The following is a 23,030-nucleotide window of genomic DNA, read 5'->3' as shown; positions in this document are numbered from 1 at the left end:
TTTGGAGAAGTAAGTCTGTTTTTGCATCCCATTATTTGAAGAATGTTCAGACTCGCTATGAGGACCTTTTTACGTTGGGTCCTTTTATAGCTGCTAATGCGATAGTAGGTGAATGATCTACCACTACGTTCCCTTTTTTCCTAATACCCCTTTTCTATCTCTTGGAACTCGTTTTTTATGGTTGTTTGTGGAGATTGGGCGTCAGTCTTCCGCAATCTTTGATTTGGCTAGGTGGTCATTTTGTTCCTTGAGTGCACCCGGAACAAGGGTATTGGTTGAGGTCCTGTCATGTTATAGGTGTTTGTACCGTTTGACAGCTCCTAGAGATTTTCAGCCCGAGTGGATTACTGGATCTCTTAAGGATAGCGGACGAAATGAGGCAGAGTATCATTGCTGTCAGCTTCCTTATCAGGTGAGAACTGCTTAAGTTTATTGTATGTAACCCTTAAGTGAATTTTCTGTATGTAGCTGTCTCTGACCCGCCACCAAGGGGTGTCAATCAGCTCTTTTATATAACCAGCGGGTAAGTTTTATATTTAAAAATGATATTTTCATAAAATAAATTTTTGAATATACTTACCCGCTGGTTATATAAATTTAACACCCTCCCTCCTCCCCTCTAGAGACTACCTATGGTATGGCTATGAGGCATGGAAGAACTGGAGTTGGTGTATAGTTCCACCTGTTCTACCGCTAGGGTGCGGTTGGTACACCTGGCGTATCTTCGATAGCGCGAGATTTGAATTTTCTGCCCTGGCGTCAGGGACTTCAGCTCTTTTATATAACCAGCGGGTAAGTATATTCAAAAATTTATTTTATTATGAAAATATCATTTTGTTTTCTTTTGTTGGATTACTTTCAAACGCCCCCCCCTCCCCTTCCTTAACTCTAATGGGAAAAATTTACATACATACATACTGTACATATACCATGGCACTTCCCCCAGTTATTTTTTTCCAAAAAAAAAAAAAAAAAAAAAAAAAAAAAAAAAAAAAAAAAAAACAAACGGTCCATCCAAAATGTAAATGCACAATGGTATTTTTGTTTATTTAGAAAATTATTAAAAGCATTAAAAATAGATACGTGAAGAAAACTGCTACTTTCAATATTCACTAGATAACAATGGTATAAATTTAGCAGGAAAATTTCTATGAATAGTCGTGCTTTGTAAGTTTGTAATGTAATGCATACTGCCTACTTACTGTATTTTCATACTTTATTTTTCTGTTCATTAAATGTATGTTTATTTTATAACCTATAATAGCTTTTGTATGATGATATTTTATATTAATTATTCCTTGGATACGTGAATCAGTTTTAACTTGTGAAATGAAAAAAAAATATTCAGGAGTATGCTTGCTGAATACTAGTGCACATTTTATACTGTTAAATACTTTAATTTTAGTTTATAATCACTGATTGTGATCAATGCATCCTTAGAGTTCCCTTTTTGTCAAGCTTAGCAGCTACTCACTATGCTTGAAGTGTGTATATTTACGGAAACTTTATAACATGCAGTGAAATGAAGAAATGTTAACCCTTTTACCCCCAGGCTATTTGGAAATTTCCAACCCTTAACCCCCAGGGGGTCATTTTTTTCCCAGCACATTTTGCAGTATATTTTTTTTTAAATTGCTCTAACAGCCTTAATTTTTGTCATAGAAAGATCAGGTTGGTCTCATTCTCTTGGAAAATGCCTGAATTTTCTCAAAAATTTATCAAAAATATGAAAAAAAAAAAAAATTTATAGCATTTTTTTGCAAGGACGTACCGGTAAGTCCATGGGGGTAAAGGGATGGCTTTTGTGAAACGTACCAGTACGTCCTTTGGGGGTATAATAGTTAAATATAAAGGAAAATCTTAACATTTTAGTTTTATATTAAGGGACTCTGGTGTTAAATTTCTTAGTAATGTGATAAAGACATAGAACTGTTTTAGCGAAATTTATAGTGATTCTTCACTGCCTCTATGTTATCCGTACATCACTTACATGGGAAATACTTTTCTAGGTACTGTTCGTGGCAACTGCAAACACACTTTCAACGATACCATCTCCACTAATGGATCGAATGGAGATTATTCATGTCCCAGGCTATACACAGGTATGTATATTTAGTCTAGATATCCATAAAAAATGCTTGTGATTTTAAAATATATACAGTACATGTAATTGTAATTAGATGGGTAAGTGCTACTGTCTTCAAAGAAATTTAATCTAGTATTTACCTGTGGTTGCAGAATCTTGATAGAGATCTAACAAAACGTAGTGAATGGTGAAGGTTATGGTAGACGAAGTAAGTCATGGTAAACTGCCTTCAAGTTAGTAGGTCTAAGTCTTGGAGTCTCATCACCCAGAAATTTTCAGTAATAGTTTCTTTTACCTTAATTTCAGTATTTTTTCATTTTAATATTTTCCTTCGGCTGAAATGTCCTGTGAACTTTCCTAAGTTTTTCAGATAATGGAGGCGTTATGGATAAACACTTTAAACATTAGTTATGTTATTGAGTCAATATGCTTTTACTTTACTTCCATATAGCTTAATATTCTTATTATCATTAATGAAAATGTTATTTGTTTAAATTTTGAGCCATAGCTTTTTTTTTATCTGCAGTAAAGTCTTCAGTTAGATTTGTAAGGGATAAATTATTATTATTCTTTGGTCTGTACATTAAGCCATTGGTATGTATGTCTCACTCGGTATGCCTTACTTAGCACACTGTAGTTGATACTTCAGGTTTTTTCCATTGACCCTTCAGATTTAGCTGCATTTTTATAAGTTCCCTTTGGTTTTTCTGATGTAACTGTTCAACTCTGTTTTTCTTGTCCCCAGTTTATAGTTGTATTTAAACAAATCCTTCAGGTGAATCCTATAATGTTTTGATATGGGAATTAGTGCTTTCTTGAAACTACATACAGTAGTTATGAATACTGTATGTACAGTTTTTTTTTTTTTTTTAACATTTATCGAATGTTTATGTCATTGATTTAAATGTCTTTAAATTTTACACTAATTTTTTTTTTTTTTTTGAAGGAGGAGAAAGTGATGATAGGCGCTCTGCATTTGCTTCCAAAGCAGCTTCAGGAACATGGATTATCACTAGATATTCTTCAAATACCACAAGAGATTATATCTACCATAAGTAAGTTATCTAAAGATCATGTATTATTTAATACAGTGTGCTGTATTGAGTAAGGCATGAAGGAATTGTTGTAGATAAAATATAATTTCTAGGAAGTTTATATTTGTAAATGATCAGTTCTCTTTAGATGAAATACATTTCTCATATTTATATTCTGTAAAGTATAAGTAAGTTTAATAGCTCTTCATATATGGAAAAACTTAAAAAATTAAATGAGTGTTAACCATTCTCATGTAAACTGAGAAATATTATTGTTGGAGCTCTTCTTTTTTACCATTTCTAGCTGGATGATGGAAAAGTACCTTGTAGTTCGTGTACTTCGATGCCTCTTTTGGCCAGTTAACATTTTTTTTTTTCTGCATTCATGAGCATAAGCAGGGAGATGTTGAAGTTAATATGGAATCAGATCATAAAAGGAAATGAAAACCTACTTTTGAGACATGCAGTTAGTCTGTCTCTTTAATTGCTAAAAAATTGGCTTATTAAGAAAGTCTTTCAAGATCTTTGATGATCTGTCTAGTCTGACAAAATGTTTTAATTCTTTCATTCTGCCTTGTTTTGTGTATTGTTCTCCTGTCTGGTCTTCAGCTGCTGAATCTCATCCTAGTTTGTTGGATAAGAACTTGAGGTCTATTAAATTTCATATTACTGATCTAGATATTAATCTCTGGCACAGTAGTTCAATTAGTTCAGTATGCATGTTACATTTGATTTTTCATAATTCTGACCATCCTAAATTCAGATCTTTACGGACAGTACCAACCTGGTTGTGATACTGTACTAGGTTTGCAGGTAATTTTAATAGTGCTCAACACTACACAGTATTTTAGAAGTTTTGTTCCAGTTGTGACCAAAGTTTGGAATGATCATCCTAATCGGGTAATCGAATCGGTGAAATTTTAAAAATTCAAGCTTGGAATGTTTTAATATAGAGCCGGCTGACATAAGGCTCTTCTTTTAGTTTATATATGAAAGATTTATTTTAATGTTGTTACTGTTCTTAAAAGGTTTTATTTTAATTGTTCATTATCTTGTTTCCTTTCCTCACTTGGCTATTTTTTCCTGTAGGAGCCCTTAATCTTATAGCATCTTACTTTTCCAACTGGGGTTGTAGCTTAGCTAATAATAATAATAAAAATAATAATGATAAGAGATATGTCAATGATCAGTCATGGTGTCGCTGAAGATATAGAATTAAATGGTTATTTATTGCATACCTCTCATATCTCAGTTATTGCTTGTGTTTTATAGAGGGAATGTCCCTTTTTTCTATATCATGCCCATTTGTCTCCTCTGGAACTGTTTCATACAATTCATGTTATCAGGATATGTGACAATCATCACTCTTATTTTCAGCTTCTAAAACATACAATTCTCTTCAACATCATTTGGATAATGTCAGTAATGTTAGTCTTCACTTGGATAATGTTGAGTCAACATCTGAAATCACTTCTTAGTCTGTACAATCATGCAGACAACAAACCAGGTGAGCTGTGTAGGGATGCTTTCATAGCTGAAGACAAGAGGTGACTAGGGATACTTACAAGGTAGAATATTAGGATAGAAGTTAGTAGTTTAAATTGTGATGTTGCCACGTACACCCCCCCAAAAAAAAAATGTGTTTTGCATCGTGATTGGTACAGAATACCCACATGTCAATAGGCATTAACGCTGTGTGATGTCAGTGGTTATAGGTACATCTATTGATGCTAGCCTTCACGTAAGAGTAACTAAAGTTTTACAACACACTTCAGGAATCATTTGTATCACGCTTGTGATTGTTAGATGTAACACTGGTTGAATTAAAGATATTGTTGATATTGTTGGTACAGAGCACTATCTTTACAGTTGGAGAGTATACAAGAGAAGCAGGAGTCAGGGCTTTAGAACGTAAAATTGCTGCCGTCTGTCGTGCCGTGGCTGTACAGGTTGCAGAAACCAAGTGTGTCGACCCAGGTATGATAGTTAACAAGAAGTTTTTTGGCTCAAAATTATTTTGATTATCTTTATCATTTTAAAAATTCTTAATGCATATATAGTTGTTAATTTACATCAATTTTCATATAAAACTCCTATGTGCTTGCTTAACACTATTTATAGGCATTTTTTTTTCTTGTTTAAAGTAACAAACAAGACGGATTCAGAAGTTATCGTGGCAGAGATAGATGACGATCAGGTGCAGAAAGCAGTAGATGATCAAGTGGAGAAAGTTGAAGAGAGTCATAAGGAGAACAATACTCTGGAGAAAGAAGATTCCAGTCATCCTATTACTGAAGGTTCACAAGCACTCCCAAATCTATTGCAGTTGAAAGAACACATGGAATTACCAATAATTGTGGATTTAAAGATGATACAAGATGTTTTAGGGGTGAGTAAACTACTACTACTGTGCGTAATTATAAAGAATTGAATGGCAAGAAACTGAAAAGTGGCAGAATCTTAGAAAACTTCAAGGGCATTTCAAAATTACCCCGATGGTGAATAGCATGGCCATCTGGTGAGCAAAATCTTACACTTATGATAGCGTAACCAGGAAAGAATTTGGAATGTGATGAGGTTATGTGGAATTGGTGGAAGGCTGCTGCAAGCAGTGAAGAGTTTACACATAGGTAGTAAAGAGTGTGTTAGGGTATGGAATGAAGTGAATAGTTTTCAGTGAGAATGGGGCTATGATAGGGATGTGTGCTGTCACCAGGATTGTTCAATTTGTATGTTGATGGAGCTGTTAAGAGAGGTGAATGCTTGAGTTTTTAGTCTTATAGAAGAGGAATTTGCAGGGCAGCAGTATTTGAATCCTACTGTGGATTATCTAACTTGTTTAGAAATCCAACAAATTCCAATAAATTCCAATACCAACTAGGGATTTATATAATTCTTAAGAGGACTTAATTGGCTGTGCAATATAAAGTTAAAGAATAATAGGATTGAAGGAGTTCTAATTGGAATTCTAAAGTCAATGAAAGTAACCAAGTTCTCTGGTGGTTCATTTTAATAAGCCTAAGTACTGTACTGAATTTGTTAGAAAATTAAATTTTTTCAGTTTTAGAATAATTCTATCAATTTTTAAATGTTTTTTATTTTGGTTTATATGGTGTATTAGTAAATGGTATAGTTTACTAGGATATCCTTCAAAGGTTTTTTGTGTTAGTATGCTAGCTCTTTAAGAAACAGAATCCATGTTTTATAGAACTGTTTTACCTGTAATCTAAGCAACACATTATTTCAGTGGTAGACCAGGTTTCTTTTTTCCTTCTATATTCCCTGTTGATTGTTTTTTTTCTTTCTCCCAAAAGATTTTTAATATCAAAATGAAAATATTTTGAAACCCAGTTTTATACTTTACAGCCTCCCATCTTCCAAAGTGGATTAGCTGGTCGCGTAAGTGTTCCTGGTGTGGCAGTGGGTTTAGCTTGGACCCCTGTCGGTGGTGAAGTGATGGTAGTTGAAGCGACAAGCTCAGCTGGAGATTCCAATCTCACATTGACTGGCCAGCTGGGCTCAGTTATGCAGGAGTCTGCAAAAATTGCCCTTTCATGGGTTCGAAAGCACGGAGAATTGGTAAGACAAGTTCCTTGTAACTTGGCAGAATATACCTTTTACAATTTATTGAACTGGTTTAAAGTTAATATCATTTACAAGAGATTTGTATGAGGTTAGCTCCTGCACTTCATTAGCAAAATATTGAATTTTTTTTCATGAGGTCCATTATTACAGTTATTCCTGCTTCTCTCTAAAGTATGGTACAATTTATGAAGATAAGAACGGATAGTATTTCATTATCTTAAAGAAACCTTTTTTTGCTTATAATGATTGCTTGTCATGGTGCTGTAGTAGCTGTTGGTGATAATCAAATAGAATTGGTTTGTTTTATTGAGTAAATTTTTTTCAATTTTGCATGTGGAACATGGTGTTGGGTAAGTTATATAAATAAGTGATTAGGTAAAAAAAAAAAAAGGAATATTTAAAACCCAATCTGGACAGTAAAGTAATTACCAACTTCAGGAACACATTCCGGGAACTCAGGGTATTATAAAATTTATTTTAAGACTTTGTTACAAAGATACTAGACCAAGAGGAGAGTCTAGGGTATTAAATACATCTTTTTCAATATTAATCTTACCCGATGATCATGTAGCTGTCAACTCTGTTGCCCGACAGAAATCTACGGTCGGGATACGCCAGCGATCGCTATACAGGTGGGGGTGTACACAACAGCGCCATCTGTGAGTAGGTACTCAAGTACTTCTTGTCAACAAGAACTCAATTTTTCCTCTGTCGTGCCACCGGCAAGACCTACTATTACGCCGTCCCTAACTGGATTTGTTTTCACAACTTTTTGGTGAAGTACACTACAGTATTCCAGTTTTGAGCTTTCGCTATGCAGGGGTTTTATCTTCATTTCAAAACTTGAACTCGTTTTGGATAGATTTAATTATGGTGACGAAGAGAGTATGGACTCTCTTTCACTTTTAAATGGCCGACCCTTCCCTTAGACGGAAGTGTTGGTGTCGAAGAGAGTATAGACTCTCTTTCACTTTTAATGACCCACCCTTCCCTTAGACGGAAGTGTGTTTAGGTTTTTGGTAATTTTGCTTAATAAAGTTATAGATTTATTTTATATCTCTCCGCCATTTATAGGCCTCTTCGATTAACTTTCCATTTATTATAAACTTATAAAAATTAATTTGTTCCGTAACCGAAATACAAACCACGCTATTTACAAAGGGTTATTACTTTTAGCGTAGCTGAAATGGCGAGCCATTAGAATTTAACGAGGGTGTATTACCCCCGCGCTAGTTAGCGGGGGGGTAGGGGAGTGGTAGCTAGCTACCCCTCCTCCCCCTCACACACAGGTGAATACTCACTTTCACTTTTGGCTCGGACTGTGACAGACGTCTCTGTCTTGGTCCTCGCTTGGCAGCCATTGTCTGTTTTGTCTTTACTTAATCGCTTACTTTTCTTTTACTCAATATATATGTAAACATGTTTTCATGTTTGTATATATATTTGAGTATAGAAATAAGTAAGTTTCCTTTTCAGATGTGTGTGTGTAGTGTACGATATCTACGTGGAGGCCTCGGCAGTTAGGCCACCACGGCCTAATTTTATGGGTTGCGATCGAGTTTGACTTCGGTCTTTCTCTCTCTCTCTCTCTTGAGGTCGTTCACCCTTTTACTATGTTTTACTACGCCCTTGTAGCTTCCTTCCCGTGTGGGTGGGGTTGCTACGCCGTACATTTTGTCTCAATTAGTTTATGAATCTAATTGTAGTTGTTAATTTTTCAGCTTGTAGAACGATTCCTTTCGGGGTTTTCGTTTTTTTCTTTAGTGTTCATTCTTTTTTTAAATTACATAATTACATAGTTACATAATTATAATTGTTATAATTCTGTTTTGGTTACAGCTCTCCTTCCGCGAGTGTAAGTGGTTGTGAGGGCACGTGCCTGTTGTGTAATTCTTGTTCCTTTTCCTCGGGATTCCTCTTCGGAGCCTTCCCGGGGGAATGAATGTGTACTAATATTATTTGTTTTATTTTTTTACAGTTACCGATCTAGTTCGTTTCTGTAATATAGCAACGGTGTGAGCTGTCTGGTTGAGTCCTGGGGATTCGGCTGTTGCTGCCTCCCCCCTTGTATTGTCGTCAGGGGCGTGTCTCCTTCTACTGGTAGTACTCCCGTGTCGACGGACAGCTCTCCAGTTCATTTTAGAACAGTCAGGAGGCTTGCCTCCTTGGGCGGATAACTTTCCTTCCGAGGGAAGTTTTTTCCTGTCCAGGCTTGAGCTTTTCCTCTTTTGGGGGGTTCTTCTCTTGCCTTTTTTTCGTGCGACTATGCTCTTGGTGCTGAGCGGTCGCACCTGCAGTTTCGCTCAAGGGGCTGGGCAACTGCAGGGGCTCCTCTTCGGAGGATTGCCCCTTTTAGGTCACTGGCTGACCAGTCTCTTCCACGAAGTGTTTCTCTGTCGTTCGCGAGAGAGTACACTCATAGAGACTCCTCTTCGGAGGTTTCTTCTGTTGCTGTTGCTGTTGGCCTCCCTCGCCGTAAGGCCCTCCGTCCGCCTCGTCGTAAGGGCCTCTCATCTCCCTATAAGGGTGCTTGAGGCGCCTTTTTGAATCTCCGTTTGCAGCCTACAACTTCTTTTTCTCGATCTTCCGTCTTGGTGCAGATGGACAGCAGTCTAATCTCGTCTCCCGACGGGCAACGGTCTTCCCGACGGACAACGGTCTTCCCGACGGACAGCGGTCTTCCGACGGACATCAGTCTCCCGGCGGACAACGATCCCTTCGGGGCAAAGGGTTGCCCCCACGGGGGTTCTTCCCTTGCGTGTCAGGGTTTCCCTGCGCGCCCTTCTGTTCGTCAGCGCTTTCAAGATGATCTTCCCTGCGGTTCCTGTTACGTGCCCTGTGCGCCCACGTTCGCCCTCGCGATCTAGAACTTCGGTTCAGGTCGGGGTCAAGGACTCTTCTTTGCGCAGGCTTCCACGCGTAGCCTTCTGCTCGTCAGCGATCATCAGCTCGTCAGCGATCATCAGCTCGTCAGCGATCATCAGCTCGCCAGCGATCGTCAGCTCGTCAGCGATCATCAGCTCGCCAGCGATCTCCGGATCGCCCACGTGTGTTACAGCTGGCACGCCAACGTTCTCCAACACTTCTGAAGGAACATGGTTCGCCAGCTACTAGCTCAACTGCGGATGCTGATCGCCATCGCGCGACCCTCAACTGCAGATGCTGATCGCCATCGCGCGACCCTCAACTGCGGATGCTGATCGCCATCGCGCGACCCTCAACTGCGGATGCTGATCGCCATCGCGCGACCCTCAACTGCAGATGCTGATCGCCATCGCGCGACCCTCAACTGCGGATGCTGATCGCCATCGCGCGACCCTCAACTGCGGATGCTGATCGCCATCGCGCGACCCTCAACTGCGGATGCTGATCGCCATCGCACAACCCTGAACGATTGCCCGCTTACGCATGCTGCTCCTCATCGCACAACCCTGAACGATCGCCCTCTTGCGGATGCTGATCACCATCGCACCCTTTCACGCGATCATTCACCTGCGCATGCTGCTCGCCATCGCACAACCCTGAACGATTGCCCGCTTACGCATGCTGCTCCTCATCGCACAACCCTGAACGATCGCCCTCCTGCAGATGCTGATCACCATCGCACCCTTTCACGCGATCATTCACCTGCGCATGCTGCTCGCCATCGCACAACCCTGAACGATTGCCCGCTTACGCATGCTGCTCCTCATCGCACAACCCTGAACGATCGCCCTCCTGCAGATGCTGATCACCATCGCACCCTTTCACGCGATCATTCACCTGCGCATGCTGCTCGCCATCGCACAACCCTGCACGATTGCCCGCTTACGCATGCTGCTCCTCATCGCACAACCCTGAACGCTCGCCCTCTTGCGGATGCTGATCACCATCGCACCCTATCACGCGATCATTCACCTACACATGCTGCTCGCCATCGCTTACCGCCAGCGATCTTCTTCACCTACGCGGCAGCACGATCCCTCGCCGTCACGCCCATTCGCCTGCGCGCCCGCGCGATCGCTCGCCTGCGCGCCCGCGCGATCGCTCGCCTGCGCGCCCGCGCGATCGCTCGCCTGCGCGCCCGCGCGATCGCTCGCCTGCGCGCCCGCGCGATCGCTCGCCTGCGCGCCCGCGCGATCGCTCGCCTGCGCGCCCTCGCGACCGCTCGCCTGCGCGCCCGCGCGCCCGCGCGACCACTCGCCTGTGCGCCCGCGCGACCGTTCGCCCTCGCGCGACCATAGTTCGCGGCGAATTCCACAGCCGGTGGTAGCAGCAGGGACGCGTGCTCCTAGGCGGCACTCGGGATCACCTCCATCCAAGCACAGGTTTGTAGTGCAGGACGAAGACAGGTCAGTACAGCATTCTTCCCACCTTCTTTTCAGGCAGGAACCGTCGTGTCCTCTCCAAAGGATCGCCCGATCCCTTTCACCTTAGCGAGGATTTCGGACTCTGTGTCCTTGGAGCAGCAGACATGGTTTGATCCGCTGGCACGGGCGTTAATGAGGGTTATGAAACCAGCACTCACCGGCCAGGGTAACAAACCAGCGGCTGTCTCTCCTACGCTGAAGAGAAAGAGAGGAGTGGACTTCGTGGTGACTTCCCCCAGGGCGAAGTTGGTTCCCAAGAGGTCGGTCTCGAGGGTCCCCTCTCCTGCACGAGTACTCTCTCCTTCTCCCGCCCTGGAAGGATTTTTGGCGGGGGGGCTTTCCGTTGAAGATTTCTCCATCGGACAAGGGGTGACTGCTTACCTCTTCCTCTGGGAGCTTACCAGGTTCTTTCCCTCCTCGGTTACGGCCCGAGGTTTGGTTCAAGGAAGCTACAGGAAGATCAAGGGTACTTTCCTCCTCTCGAGCTCAGGCACCTTGGCCTTTCGTCGTTAAGTATCTACTTGCGGACAAGCTCGATGTTGTACCATCTGGACGCACTGACTGAAGGCTTCCTTCGGGTGTCTCATCTGTGGAGGTCAACGACCTCAGACACCCTTCCATCCTTGAGAAGAGTTTTGTCTTTGCCCAAGGACAGAGACTTAAACATCTGCTGTGCGGAGTAAATCGACTTCCGGTTTCACTCCTCCAAGGCGCTTTCTTCCAGACTCTGCAGGGCTCCAGCTCCCTTTTCTTTCAACCACGTCGGCCTAAGTTATCTGCTACGACAACTGGGACAAGGTGTCCAATTGCAGTTTCCTCCTGTCAGGAACAGATGGCACGGGAGACTCCCCCGGGGGGGCATAGTCCTAAAAGGAGTTCACGAACTCTAGGATTGCAGGTTTTTTCGCTGGGAGGATGCTTAAGGTTACTCATCCGAATGACAGCTTCCCGATGCCCATTCCCGCACAATCTCTGTGAGTAGCCAAGGATATCGCGCCTGCCGTCTCTGTCAGCGAATTCAGTGTCTCTGAACCTCTATGCCATAGCATCAGCAGAGTTGCCCGGTTGGGCAGAATGATCCATACCTTAGGCGAAGGTCTTCCTTAGGATCATCGACGGCTTCACCCCCGGCCCCCTCAGTCGATCCTTTCTTGTAAGGAAGGATCTGAGAGGGGATGTCCATAGTCGACCTCTCAGCCCTGATCAAGTTTGTCGAACAAACTTTGGCCAGCGTAGACCAGCAGAATCGATCAGACTGGTAACGAGGCGACAGGACTCCTTTAACCCTGGATCGGAAGGACGGGTACTTTCAGTTTCCATTCCATCCATCTTCCAGGGTGCTCGTCGAATTCAGCCTAAACTGCAAGTATTCCTGCTTATGATGCAGTGTGGCTATCCCGCCGTGGCATAGCAGGTTTGTTTCCCCAGAGAACTCTCCCTGCCTTCCTCTTGGCCGCTCAGGTGCAGACTTCCGCCTCCTCTGCTGTTTGGAGGGCTGGTCAACTCCGGTAGGCTCGGGTTTCGACCTTCTTCAGCGCCGGGAAAAGCTTCCGAATGCTGACCATGAGTGTGGGCTCATGGTATTTTGCTTGGAGCCTTCTCTTCCTCTGCCTCAACATCTGGAGTATCTGGCCATGATATTGAGTCAACCGCCTTACCACGTTGGAAACCCCGCTTCTCGTCCGTCCAGCGAGGTTAAGCAACGTCGGTACTTGGATGGGTGACCACCTGGGGACGCCAGATTCTGTTACCACATCCTCCGAGCCTTCCTTTCGGTTGACTGTGGCAAGACTGAGGAGAGTCGCAGTACCTGTTCTCAGTCAAGCAGAGTTTTCAGCCCTACCTTGGAACGTTTCCTAGTTCTTCTTTCCTCATTGACCCGTTTATAGTCCGAACGGTCGCCTCAGGATAAGTTCCATGTGGGGCGATCCAAGTTCCGGTGGCTTCAGGCAATGTTTAACCGGACTCCCTGGCCCTATGGGACCAGCGGAACTATTAAACCTGCAATGGGTGTTGACCTATGGAGCCTCTTGATGGTAGTGGATATTCTCGTCCTTTCCCCACATTCTTGATGCGGTTCTCGGACTCGTCAAAGGAAAGGGGGGGGGGGGCATGTTCCGGTCCAGGCCTATGGTCAAGACCTGAAGGATACCTCTCCATCATTCAGGCAGGCTTAAGGGCCTTAGTCTGGCCCCTCTTCAGATCCTACCGCTCCTGCCAAGTCGCCCCGTTGCGTGTCGACTTCATGCTAACCAGCAGGGGACGCATTTTCACACCTTCACATCTTGCAGTAGAGATACCGGGATGATTGAGATTCTCTCAATTCCACCATCGGCTCTCTCATTCCAGGCAGGGGAATGTTTCTCTCAGACTATCCGAGCAGAGCCTCATAGAGAGAGTGTACCTAAGGGTCTTTGACCTTGGGTAACCAGTAAGTGCTGGTCTGGGGGACCTGATCGCGACAGCTTGGAACCTCAAGCTTCCGCTAGTTTTCCCCCCAGTCTCAGACCCCGAGACTCTGGCAAGATGCATTCCGGTGATGGTGGGACAACTTCGACGCCTGCGTCTTCCCTCCTTTTTGTCTGCGGACAATGGGTCTCAACAAAACCAGGTTGTCTGTCAACCTTTCAATGGGAGAGCTCCACTGGGACTATGCGCAGAACGGTTTCTGGACCCTCTGCTTCCCCTGACGGAACTCCCGGGAGAGCTTCTCCCACGACGCAGACTACTCAAGCAACCACACTGCGACATCTCTCCCGAACCGGGACGTCGCTTCGGCTTCATGCCTGGAGACACTACGCTTCCTCCTCTAGAAGAGACAACCCGCTACAGTCGCGGTACGTAGGTCGCGTCATCTGCGATAGTCATCCACAGGGGTCTCCCAGGCAAAGTGAAGAGTCTAAGGTGGTTGGTGCCGTGGGAGATATACCTCTTCCCGTGAGGCCTCTTCTCCAGCAATAACGGTCTTATTGCCTTTCGGCGGGAGGAAACTCCTTTCCGCTCTTGGCAATGAAGCCTGTCGCTCAGCCTTTCCCTGACCTTCAGGCTTAAAGGAATAACTTTTTCCTGCCCGCTGGATCTATCCTCGCTCATGCGAAGCTACGATCGTCCCTGCCCTAGTCGGAGGAAGACCTCCAACTTGGAGCATGGCTCGGACTTTTAGTCCTTTAAGAGATCTTCTCAAGACCCTTTTATGACAGGCCTCGGATTGTATTCCGCCTTGGGTCTTCTGCTCACTCTGGCCACGGCCAGTGTGTAAGCAATCTTCTTGGTCTCTTACTACTCCCCCCCCTTTCTAAGGAAGAGGGGAAGGCAACATTCAGGCTCGCTCCTGAGTTGTTGGCTAGACTCAGAATCTGAGGGTCCCGACCCTTCGGTCCGATTCATTCAAGATTTTGAGTCTCCATTCTGTGTCTGATGTCCCAAGACCTTCTCTTTCTTGCCAGTACAGGAATCGAGAGGTTAGCGCTGGGAACAGCTGCAGTTTGGCCTCAGTTGCAGCCGATTTGGGAACACAAGGAGGACATGGGGGGAGAGTCACCAGTATACCTCTTCAGCCCGGACTCAAGGACATTCATCTCGACCTGTCTTCAGACCCTCCCCCGTCACGTCGCCCTACAGCACGATGTTGGATACATCGCAACGTCCCTCGCCTTCGAGTAATACTACTCTGTGACGCAGGTGCTACAAGCTGGAGTCTGGAAGCGTCTGATGACCTTCGCAGCCCGCTTCCTGCAGGGCGTGACCCACAGGAGTCTCGATACGTTTTCTATCGCTCTGTGGTGGCTACACAACAGCTGGTCTAACCTCAGGCTCCTTTTTGGACAGGTAGCAGAAGGTTGAGGGCATTGTTATCAGGTTTTAGTCTGCATGAACGAAAGAAGTATGTCTGGCCCTTACTTCTTTCTTCATCATCCCCTCTACGGGGAAGCAGCATCCTGGTCTCTGCATAGCTGACCTCGAACCTCTGCAGGTAAACCATGCTTCCTTGTGTTCCGAGTATTGAGTCAATACTGTCGCGTCCCCCATACCCTGACGAGGTGGTATTGGGAACGTCCTAACCCAGAGTTCCTTCTGGAACTCCAGGTCAACTGCCTAGGACGGGTCACACTTCTTCCTTCACACACAAGCTTACGTAGGCCACATGGTTCCTTGCGGTGCAAGGAACTTGTGAGGTGCAGGGACTCCTTTTCTCGAGTGCGACTCACTCGGATTCTGAGTCCCCGGGTAAAGCCAAAGCCAGTATGGCTGGGGACTTTCCACCCTTCCTAAGGGATAAGTCACCCTTTGTAAATAGCGTGGTTTGTATTTCGGTTACGGAACAAATGACAAATTCGAAGATAATTTGTATTTTTCCTAACCATACAAACCTTAGCTATTTACACATATTTGCCCGCCAGCCCTGTCCCCCAAGACAAGTCCTACCTCTAAGTGAAAGTGAGTATTCACCTGTGTGTGAGGGGGAGGAGGGGTAGCTAGCTACCACTCCCCTACCCCCCCGCTAACTAGCGCGGGGGTAATACACCCTCGTTAAATTCTAATGGCTCGCCATTTCAGCTACGCTAAAAGTAATAACCCTTTGTAAATAGCTAAGGTTTGTATGGTTAGGAAAAATACAAATTATCTTCGAATTTGTCATTTTTATGTTTGTTTATATGCGACCTTTCCTAATAGTAGGCGGTCCTTACTTGGAACCGAAGTTAATTAACATTGAGCCCGTCATATCGTTTTTCCTGTTAAGAATTTATGCTATTTTAATTTTAATGTTTTTGAAAGAATTTCTTTGATAGTCTCGTACTGTTTTCAAAGTTGAACTAACGTTTAGTTTAGTCTCCGCAGTTGTTGACGTTCAGAACGTTCAACTTGCGCTCTATCGTTACGATAGAGAGAGAGTATTTCACGGTTTCACGTTGCAGTAAGAGTAAACCGATTCTAGCGTTTCGTTCATTCTTTCTTAGCTTAAATGGTTTTAATTCTAATAAAGGAACTTTTTATTTGGGAAACCTTTCAGTTTTTTTCCTTTAACAAATAATATGTTTTAACGATATATAATTGGGCTCATCTCTCAGGTTCTAAGTCAAGAGAGAGAGAGAGAGAGATAGAGACGGAGGGAGAGAGAGGAGAATAAACGTTTCGTTCAAGCGGGTAACGTTGTTCTCGTTTTTTACTCTTCTCCCTAGTCGCTATAGGGGAAGAAGGTAAAACGTTTCTAGAGTTTTATTCTTGTTCCCAGGCTTTATGCGGTGAGAGATTTTAAACGTAGTTTATTTGATCTAGTGTTTAGTCTCTTTTCCAGCCACTGAATTCTTTATCTTTCATTATGTTTTTCTGTTACATTGTAAAACTGTTTTCGCAATTACTACCTTTTAATGAAGGATAGGATTGCGTGTTTCAGGTACAAACCACTTAAAGTTTCGAGTTCAGTGAAATAAGTGCAAACAGAAAATCAAAAGTGATAAAGTGATATGCGCAAAGTGTTACAGTGTTGCGTTCGAGGGTTCGTTTGTTCGTGCCAGTTGTTCACCTTGTCCGATACCTCTTACAAGCTCCCAAGCCCAGGGGAGAAGTAATGTCGAAGGACTTATGGGTTCCACAGGTCTTGATCGACGAACAAACGTTTCCCTCCGTGGTTTCGGGTGTATCTACACACGTTGCCGACGTGATCACCCCACCCACACAAAGACGAGAGAGCCCATCTATTCCTCGTCTGCGGAAGAGGTTTCTCGCAGAAACCATGGACCAAATCTTGCGGCTTTTAAGTGCAAGTCGGTTCCTTCCGCGCAAGTCCAACGGCCTAGGTGTAGCCACTGGGTCAGTTCGGACTCGCTGCAGTACGACAACTGCACACCTCCCAAGTAACTCCGTCTGTTACCGCACCAGCTGTTTTAGACCCTCAGTCACAACGGACAGTAGCTCCGTTTGTTGTTGTCTTTCATAGACCCTAGTGGTCCATGCTGCAGACTATACAGTCTCAGCTTGCTCCTTCATGCAGGAGTATCGTGCTGGAAGGTTGACAATGCACCTGTTAACCTACAACCCGCCGAGGTTGTGCGCTCAGCAGATACTGCGGCTGCCTGCTCCCACACTCCACCTGTGAGAGCTCCACCTCCGATGCGCAGTCCACCCTGCCAGACGCATGTTCTTGCTGCACCATCCGTTGACATGCGTGAGCTACCGCATCAGCAGTGGGAAGGTGCTGTAGAGCTGCCGGGTTCCAGCTCTATGCGGCATTCTCCGCAACCCATGCGGCATGCTCCGCATACCATACAGCATGCTCCGCATACCTTTCAGCATGCTCCGCAACCCACCGCAGCCCCTCCCACACACCAGCACTCTGCTTTTGTTGTTGCCAGCTCCCACACTCCGACTGCGGAGAAGGTTGACGATGCACCCGTGGGCCTACACCTCCCACGGTTGTGCGCCCGGCATGGCTTCCTGCTCTCACACTCTTGTTGTGAGAGCTCCTCCACCCATGCACAGTCAACCCTGCCAGATGTATGATGACTCCCACAGACACACGGAGCACTCCGTTGCCGTGCGTGAGCTACCACAAGCTGCCGTGTTTTGACACGGTGTGTCAGCCTCCGCAACACAATGTGGTTACCGCCACTCGCCCGCAGCAAACTAGTCAGTCAGGAGTTGAGGCTTTCCCACACAACTTTGGTTGTTGCCAACTCACAGACTGTCAAACAGTTACATGACGTTGCCTTCTGGTCTGCTACTTATACACCAGTGCTGTATGTCCTCACGCTCCTGTTGTGGTTGACAGTTCAGTTTTTGACAGTTCACAGACTGTCAAGCAGTTTCATAACGTTGCCTTCTGGTCTGCTGCTTTTGCACCAGTGAAACCCTCACTGAGAGAACCTAGCTTTTCTCGGATATGGTTCCTGTAGATGAGAAAGTGCTGTTCTCCTTCCTTCTGATATTCCCTTGAGGACTCTGTCATTTGGAGAGGAGCCTTAAGCTGCTTATCCTCCTATGGACTTTAATTTAAGCATAACATGCTTCCAGGGAGGGTAAATGGTTCCGCTTCAGTCGCTAACCCCGTCTGTTGCCACACCTGCTCCCATAGACCTTGGGCTTTGTTGCAAGACATGCAGTCCAAGCTTAGTCCTTGATAGAGGATTTTTTACGGAGAAGAACCTTCTTGCCAACGACCTTCCTACCGGTTGGTTGTACGCCCTGTTGACGCTGAGGTATCCTACTCACGTCCGCCAGTTGAGATGGTTCCTCCACCGGTGCGACCCAGTGTGGGTTGCCAGTCGCACGTTGATGTTAAGCTACTCTCGGAGGTGGTTGTGGACGTTCAGTGTGTCACTGGGAAGACGTTCAACAACCAGCAGAGGTGACTTGTTGTGACGCAGTGCGGCAACCTCAGCAACCCGATAAGGGGTTGTCTGTACTACCCAGACAGTCTAGACAGTTCCGGGTTGTCGCTGTACTTCCTCGCATCCCCATGGTTGACAGTTCACAGACTGTGCAGCAGTACCATGATCTTGTGTCCGGCTCCGTCACGCATCCACCAGTGCGACCGGATTCAGCGAGTCAGACGTTGCCCACTCCGTTGCCGTTTCCTCATCAGTTTCGGATGAGGAACCCTCTGATGAGGACATGGCTGAACAAGAAGATCAATCCCCAGCCCTGCTATCCATCCAAAAGATGCTGAAGAAGGAATACGGCCCTGTCAGGCTGTGGATGAGTCTGGTTAGGACACTGTCATCCGTGGTGCAATTGGTGTCACTTGGAAGACTACACCTCCGTCCTCTTCGGTTTCATCTAGCTCTTCACTGGAAAAGGACAAGACGCTAGAAGCGGTCTCGATCCCGGTTTCCGGAAGATAAGTCTGGTCTAACCTGAGGAAAGGACTTTATCAACCTTTTATAGGGTCTTCCCCTGACTGTTCAGACTCCCAACCACGTTCTCTTCTCAGACGCATCGGACGTAGGCTGGGGTGCGACCTTAGGCGGTAGGGAATGCTCGGGATTATGGAACTCGAGTCAAAGGACAATGCTTTTTTACTGCAAGAAGCTTCTGGCAGTACGTCTGACCTGGAAAAGCTTCAGGTCTCTCCTTCAAGACAAAGTAATGGAGGTCAACACGGACAACTCCCTGCTTTGATGTTCATCTCCTAGCAAGGAGGGACCTACTCTCTGACATGGTGCGAGTTCGCTAGTGACCTCCTCTCCTGTTCAACAGGTCTAGACTTTTCACTAGTAACAAATTTCTTCCAAGGCAACTTGAATGTCTTAGCAGTTTCTCAGTAGGAAGGGACAATAATTCCAACATATTGGACCCTCCACAGAGATGTATGCAAGAGACTTTGGGTCACCTGGGGCCAGCCAACCATAGATCTCTTCGCAACCTCGATGTCCAAGAGGCTCTCAATACTTTGCTCACCTATCCCGGACCCAGCAGTGGTTCTTTTAGATGCCTTTCTACTAGATTAGTCTCATCTAGATCTATATGCATTTCCTCCGTTCTAGATTGTCAACAAGGTACTGCAGAAGTTCGCCTCTCACGATGGGACAAAGTTGACACTAGTTGCTTCCCTCTGGCCCGCGAGAGAATAACTTACCGAGGTACTTCGATGGCTAGTAGACGTTCCCAGAACTCTTCCCCTAAGGGTGGACCTGCTACGTCTGCCACGCGTAAGAAGGTACTCCAAGGCCTCCACGCTCTTCGTCTCACTGCCTTCAGAGTATCGAAAGACTCTCGAGAACTAGAGGTTTTTCGAAGGAGGCAACCAGAGCGATTGTTAGAGCAAGGAGAACATCCACCCTTAGAGTCTACCAATCGAAGTGGGAAATCTTCCTAAACTGGTGCAAGTCAGTATCCGTATCCTCGACCAGTACCTCTGTAACTCAAATAGCTGACTTCCTCTTATATCTGAGAAAAGAGCGATCTCTTTCAGCTCCCACTTTCAAGGGTTACAGAAGCATGTTGGCATCAGTCTTCCGTCACAGAGGCTTAGATCTTTCCAACAATAAAGATCTACAGGACCTCCTTAAGTCTTTTGAGACCACGAAGGAGCGTCGTTTGGTTACACCTGGTTGGAATTTAGACGTGGTTCTAAGATTCCTTATGTTAGACAGGTTCGAACCACTTCAATCAGCCTCCCTGAAAGATCTCACCTTTAAGACTCTTTTCCTGATATGCTTAACCACAGCTAAAAGAGTCAGTGAGATTCATGCCTTCAGCAAAAACATCGGATTTTCATCCGAAACGGCTACATGTTCTCGGCTACATGTTCTACATCTTGGTTTTCTAGCCAAACACGAGCTGCCTTCTCAGCCTTGACCAATATCGTTCGTTATTCCAAACTTATCGTATGGTTGGAAATGAACTAGAAAGAGTATTATGTCCTGTAGAGCTCTTAAGTTCTATTTTAAAAACCTTTACGAGGCCCGTCTGAAGCTTTATGGTGTTCAGTTAAGAATTCATCTTTGCCTATGTCAGAGAATTCTTTATCCTATTATTTTCAGACTGTTAATACGAGAAGCTCATTCCCTTCTGAATGAGGAAGACCAAGCTTGGCTGAAGGTAAGGACACACGAAGTTAGAGCTATCACAACTTCCGTGACCTTTTAATAAAATAGATCTCTGCAAAATATTTTCGACGCAACCTTTTGGAAAAGCTAATCAGTGTTCGCGTCTTTTATCTTAAGAATGTCCAGTCTCTTTACGAGAACTGCTACACTCTGGGACCATTCGTAGCAACGAGTGCAGTAGTGGTGGGGGCTCCACCACTACAATTCCCTAATTCCAGAACCTTTTTAATCTTTCTCTTGAAATATTTCTGGGTTGTCCGGAAGGCTAAGAAGCCTTCCGCATCCTGGTTGATTTGGCGGGTGGTCAAATTCTTTCTTGAGAAGCGCCTAGATTAGAGGTTGTGATGAGGTCCTTTAGTATGGGTTGCAGCCCTTCATACTTCAGCACCTAGGAGTCGCTCAGCATCCTAAGAGGATCGCTAGGCTCAGTAAGGAAGACGTACTTAAAAAGGCAGAGTAATGGTTCAAGTCGACTTCCTTACCAGGTACTTATTTATTTTATGTTTGTTATTTTGAATAACGGCTAAAATAAGATACGGGATACTTAGCTTCTTTGTTAACATGTATGCTGGTCTCCACCCACCACCCTGGGTGTGAATCAGCTACATGATCATCGAGTAAGATTAATATTGAAAAATGTTATTTTCATTAGTAAAATAAATTTTTGAATATACTTACCCGATGATCATGAATTTAAGGACCCGCCCTTCCTCCCCATAGAGAACCAGTGGACCGAGGAGAAAATTGAGTTCTTGTTGACAAGAAGTACTTGAGTACCTACTCACAGATGGCGCTATTGTGTACACCCCCACCTGTATAGCGATCGCTGGCGTATCCCGACCGTAGATTTCTGTCGGGCAACAGAGTTGACAGCTACATGATCATCGGGTAAGTATATTCAAAAATTTAATTTACTATTGAAAATAACATTTTTTTAGGTCTATTGATGGCCTATCTTTTTCAATTTCACTGGCCCACCTCCATGAGTGTGTTGGAATTGCCAATATGAGCATCAGGGGAAGTTTATAGAAATAAATGGAATTCTAATAATGAAATTTATTTCTATACTCGGCTGATGTTCATATACATGACCTAAGATGGATTATTGCCATTAGTTGCTAAATTGTCTCGTATATACTAGAGGCCTAAGATGATAAAAAGGAAATTAAAATCTTGAAATTTAATAGTTTTTGAGAGTAAACTACAATATTAGCAAGCTTTGTGAGAGAAGCAATATTGAACATCAGGTGAGTATATAAATAACAGATATTAAAAAAATTCCATTTTTGTTTAACTCGGTGATAGTATACTAGCATTGCTGTCACTGTACTTGTACATACATTATCTGATTTTTCTAATAATCTTATTTTATTATAAATTTACAGCTCCGTATCGACAAGGACTTCATGAAAGATGAAGAAATTCACATGCACTTTCCAGCCGGAGCTATCAGCAAAGATGGTCCCTCGGCTGGCGTCACAATAATCACCGTCCTAGTTTCTCTTCTAACAAAACGCTGTGTTCGTTCGGATGTTGCTATGACAGGAGAAATAACTCTAAATGGTGTTGTTTTACCTGTATGTATTCACATTTTGGAATTTTCTTGGCAGTATTTAGTTTTCAGATACAAGAAAGACTTCAGTAGTGTAAAATAAATAGGAATTTTGTAATTTCAAGTTAGTAGTTCAGCCAAAATATTTTAAAACTGACTAGTTGAGACATATATGCTTAGACCAAATCTGACCATAATTGTATTTAGTGGTACCATACCGTGTTATTAATTTATTCTGGAACAAATTTCTCAAACTGAATTCCAGAATATGTCCTTGTCCTAATGTAACTAGGAAATTTACAACATCCAAAGTAAAAAATATAAATACTTTAGGGGTGAATTTGAAATGTACAAAATTTTAATTGTTTTATGATTAGGGAAACTTAAATCAGAATGACAAGGGGATATGTCACTTTGTGAATAAAGGATGAAATGGGGAAGAAATACATCATTCAATGTTTAAAAATTTTCAGGTTGGGGGAATCAAAGAGAAACTAATGGCTGCACATAGATCAGGACTTACAACTGTAATCATTCCAGCAGCTAACAAGAAAGACTTGGATGATATTCCCAGTTCTGTACTGGTAAGGTTGACCAAAAAAGTTATAATTTCTACAGGACTAAACTTTTACTGTACTTTATTTGAACTAGTTATATTACTCTAGAAAATTTCCTGCATATCGTGATTAAAAGGCCCTGCAGTTTGAAATAAATGAAGATTGTAGAGTAGATAATATTTGTATTCAAGCTTCATAAAATATTTAATACTTAAAAAAGATTATAGTTAGAATATCATAGTAATTTTTAAAATATAGTAAAGCAAAAGTTTTAATTAAAATGCTTGCAATTGAACTCAAAGTAAATAAAACTAAAATA

The 23,030-nt window shown here is 43.8% G+C and overlaps 1 protein-coding gene across 1 annotated transcript in view; it reads left to right on the top strand.

The window, feature by feature from the left end:
• Positions 1-23,030, top strand: part of LOC137624510 (lon protease homolog 2, peroxisomal-like) — a 69,847-nt gene that overhangs the window by 44,758 nt on the left and 2,059 nt on the right. The window contains exons 12-18 of the mRNA XM_068355328.1: positions 2,010-2,102; positions 3,033-3,141; positions 4,990-5,097; positions 5,265-5,509; positions 6,487-6,699; positions 21,988-22,179; positions 22,628-22,738. Of these exons, the coding sequence (XP_068211429.1) occupies positions 2,010-2,102; positions 3,033-3,141; positions 4,990-5,097; positions 5,265-5,509; positions 6,487-6,699; positions 21,988-22,179; positions 22,628-22,738 (1,071 nt within the window). The remainder of the gene's footprint in view (positions 1-2,009; positions 2,103-3,032; positions 3,142-4,989; positions 5,098-5,264; positions 5,510-6,486; positions 6,700-21,987; positions 22,180-22,627; positions 22,739-23,030) is intronic.

This window comes from Palaemon carinicauda, chromosome 2, assembly GCF_036898095.1.
Source record: "Palaemon carinicauda isolate YSFRI2023 chromosome 2, ASM3689809v2, whole genome shotgun sequence".
Taxonomy (NCBI): domain Eukaryota; kingdom Metazoa; phylum Arthropoda; class Malacostraca; order Decapoda; family Palaemonidae; genus Palaemon; species Palaemon carinicauda.
This window is presented reverse-complemented; position numbering and strand designations above follow the sequence as displayed.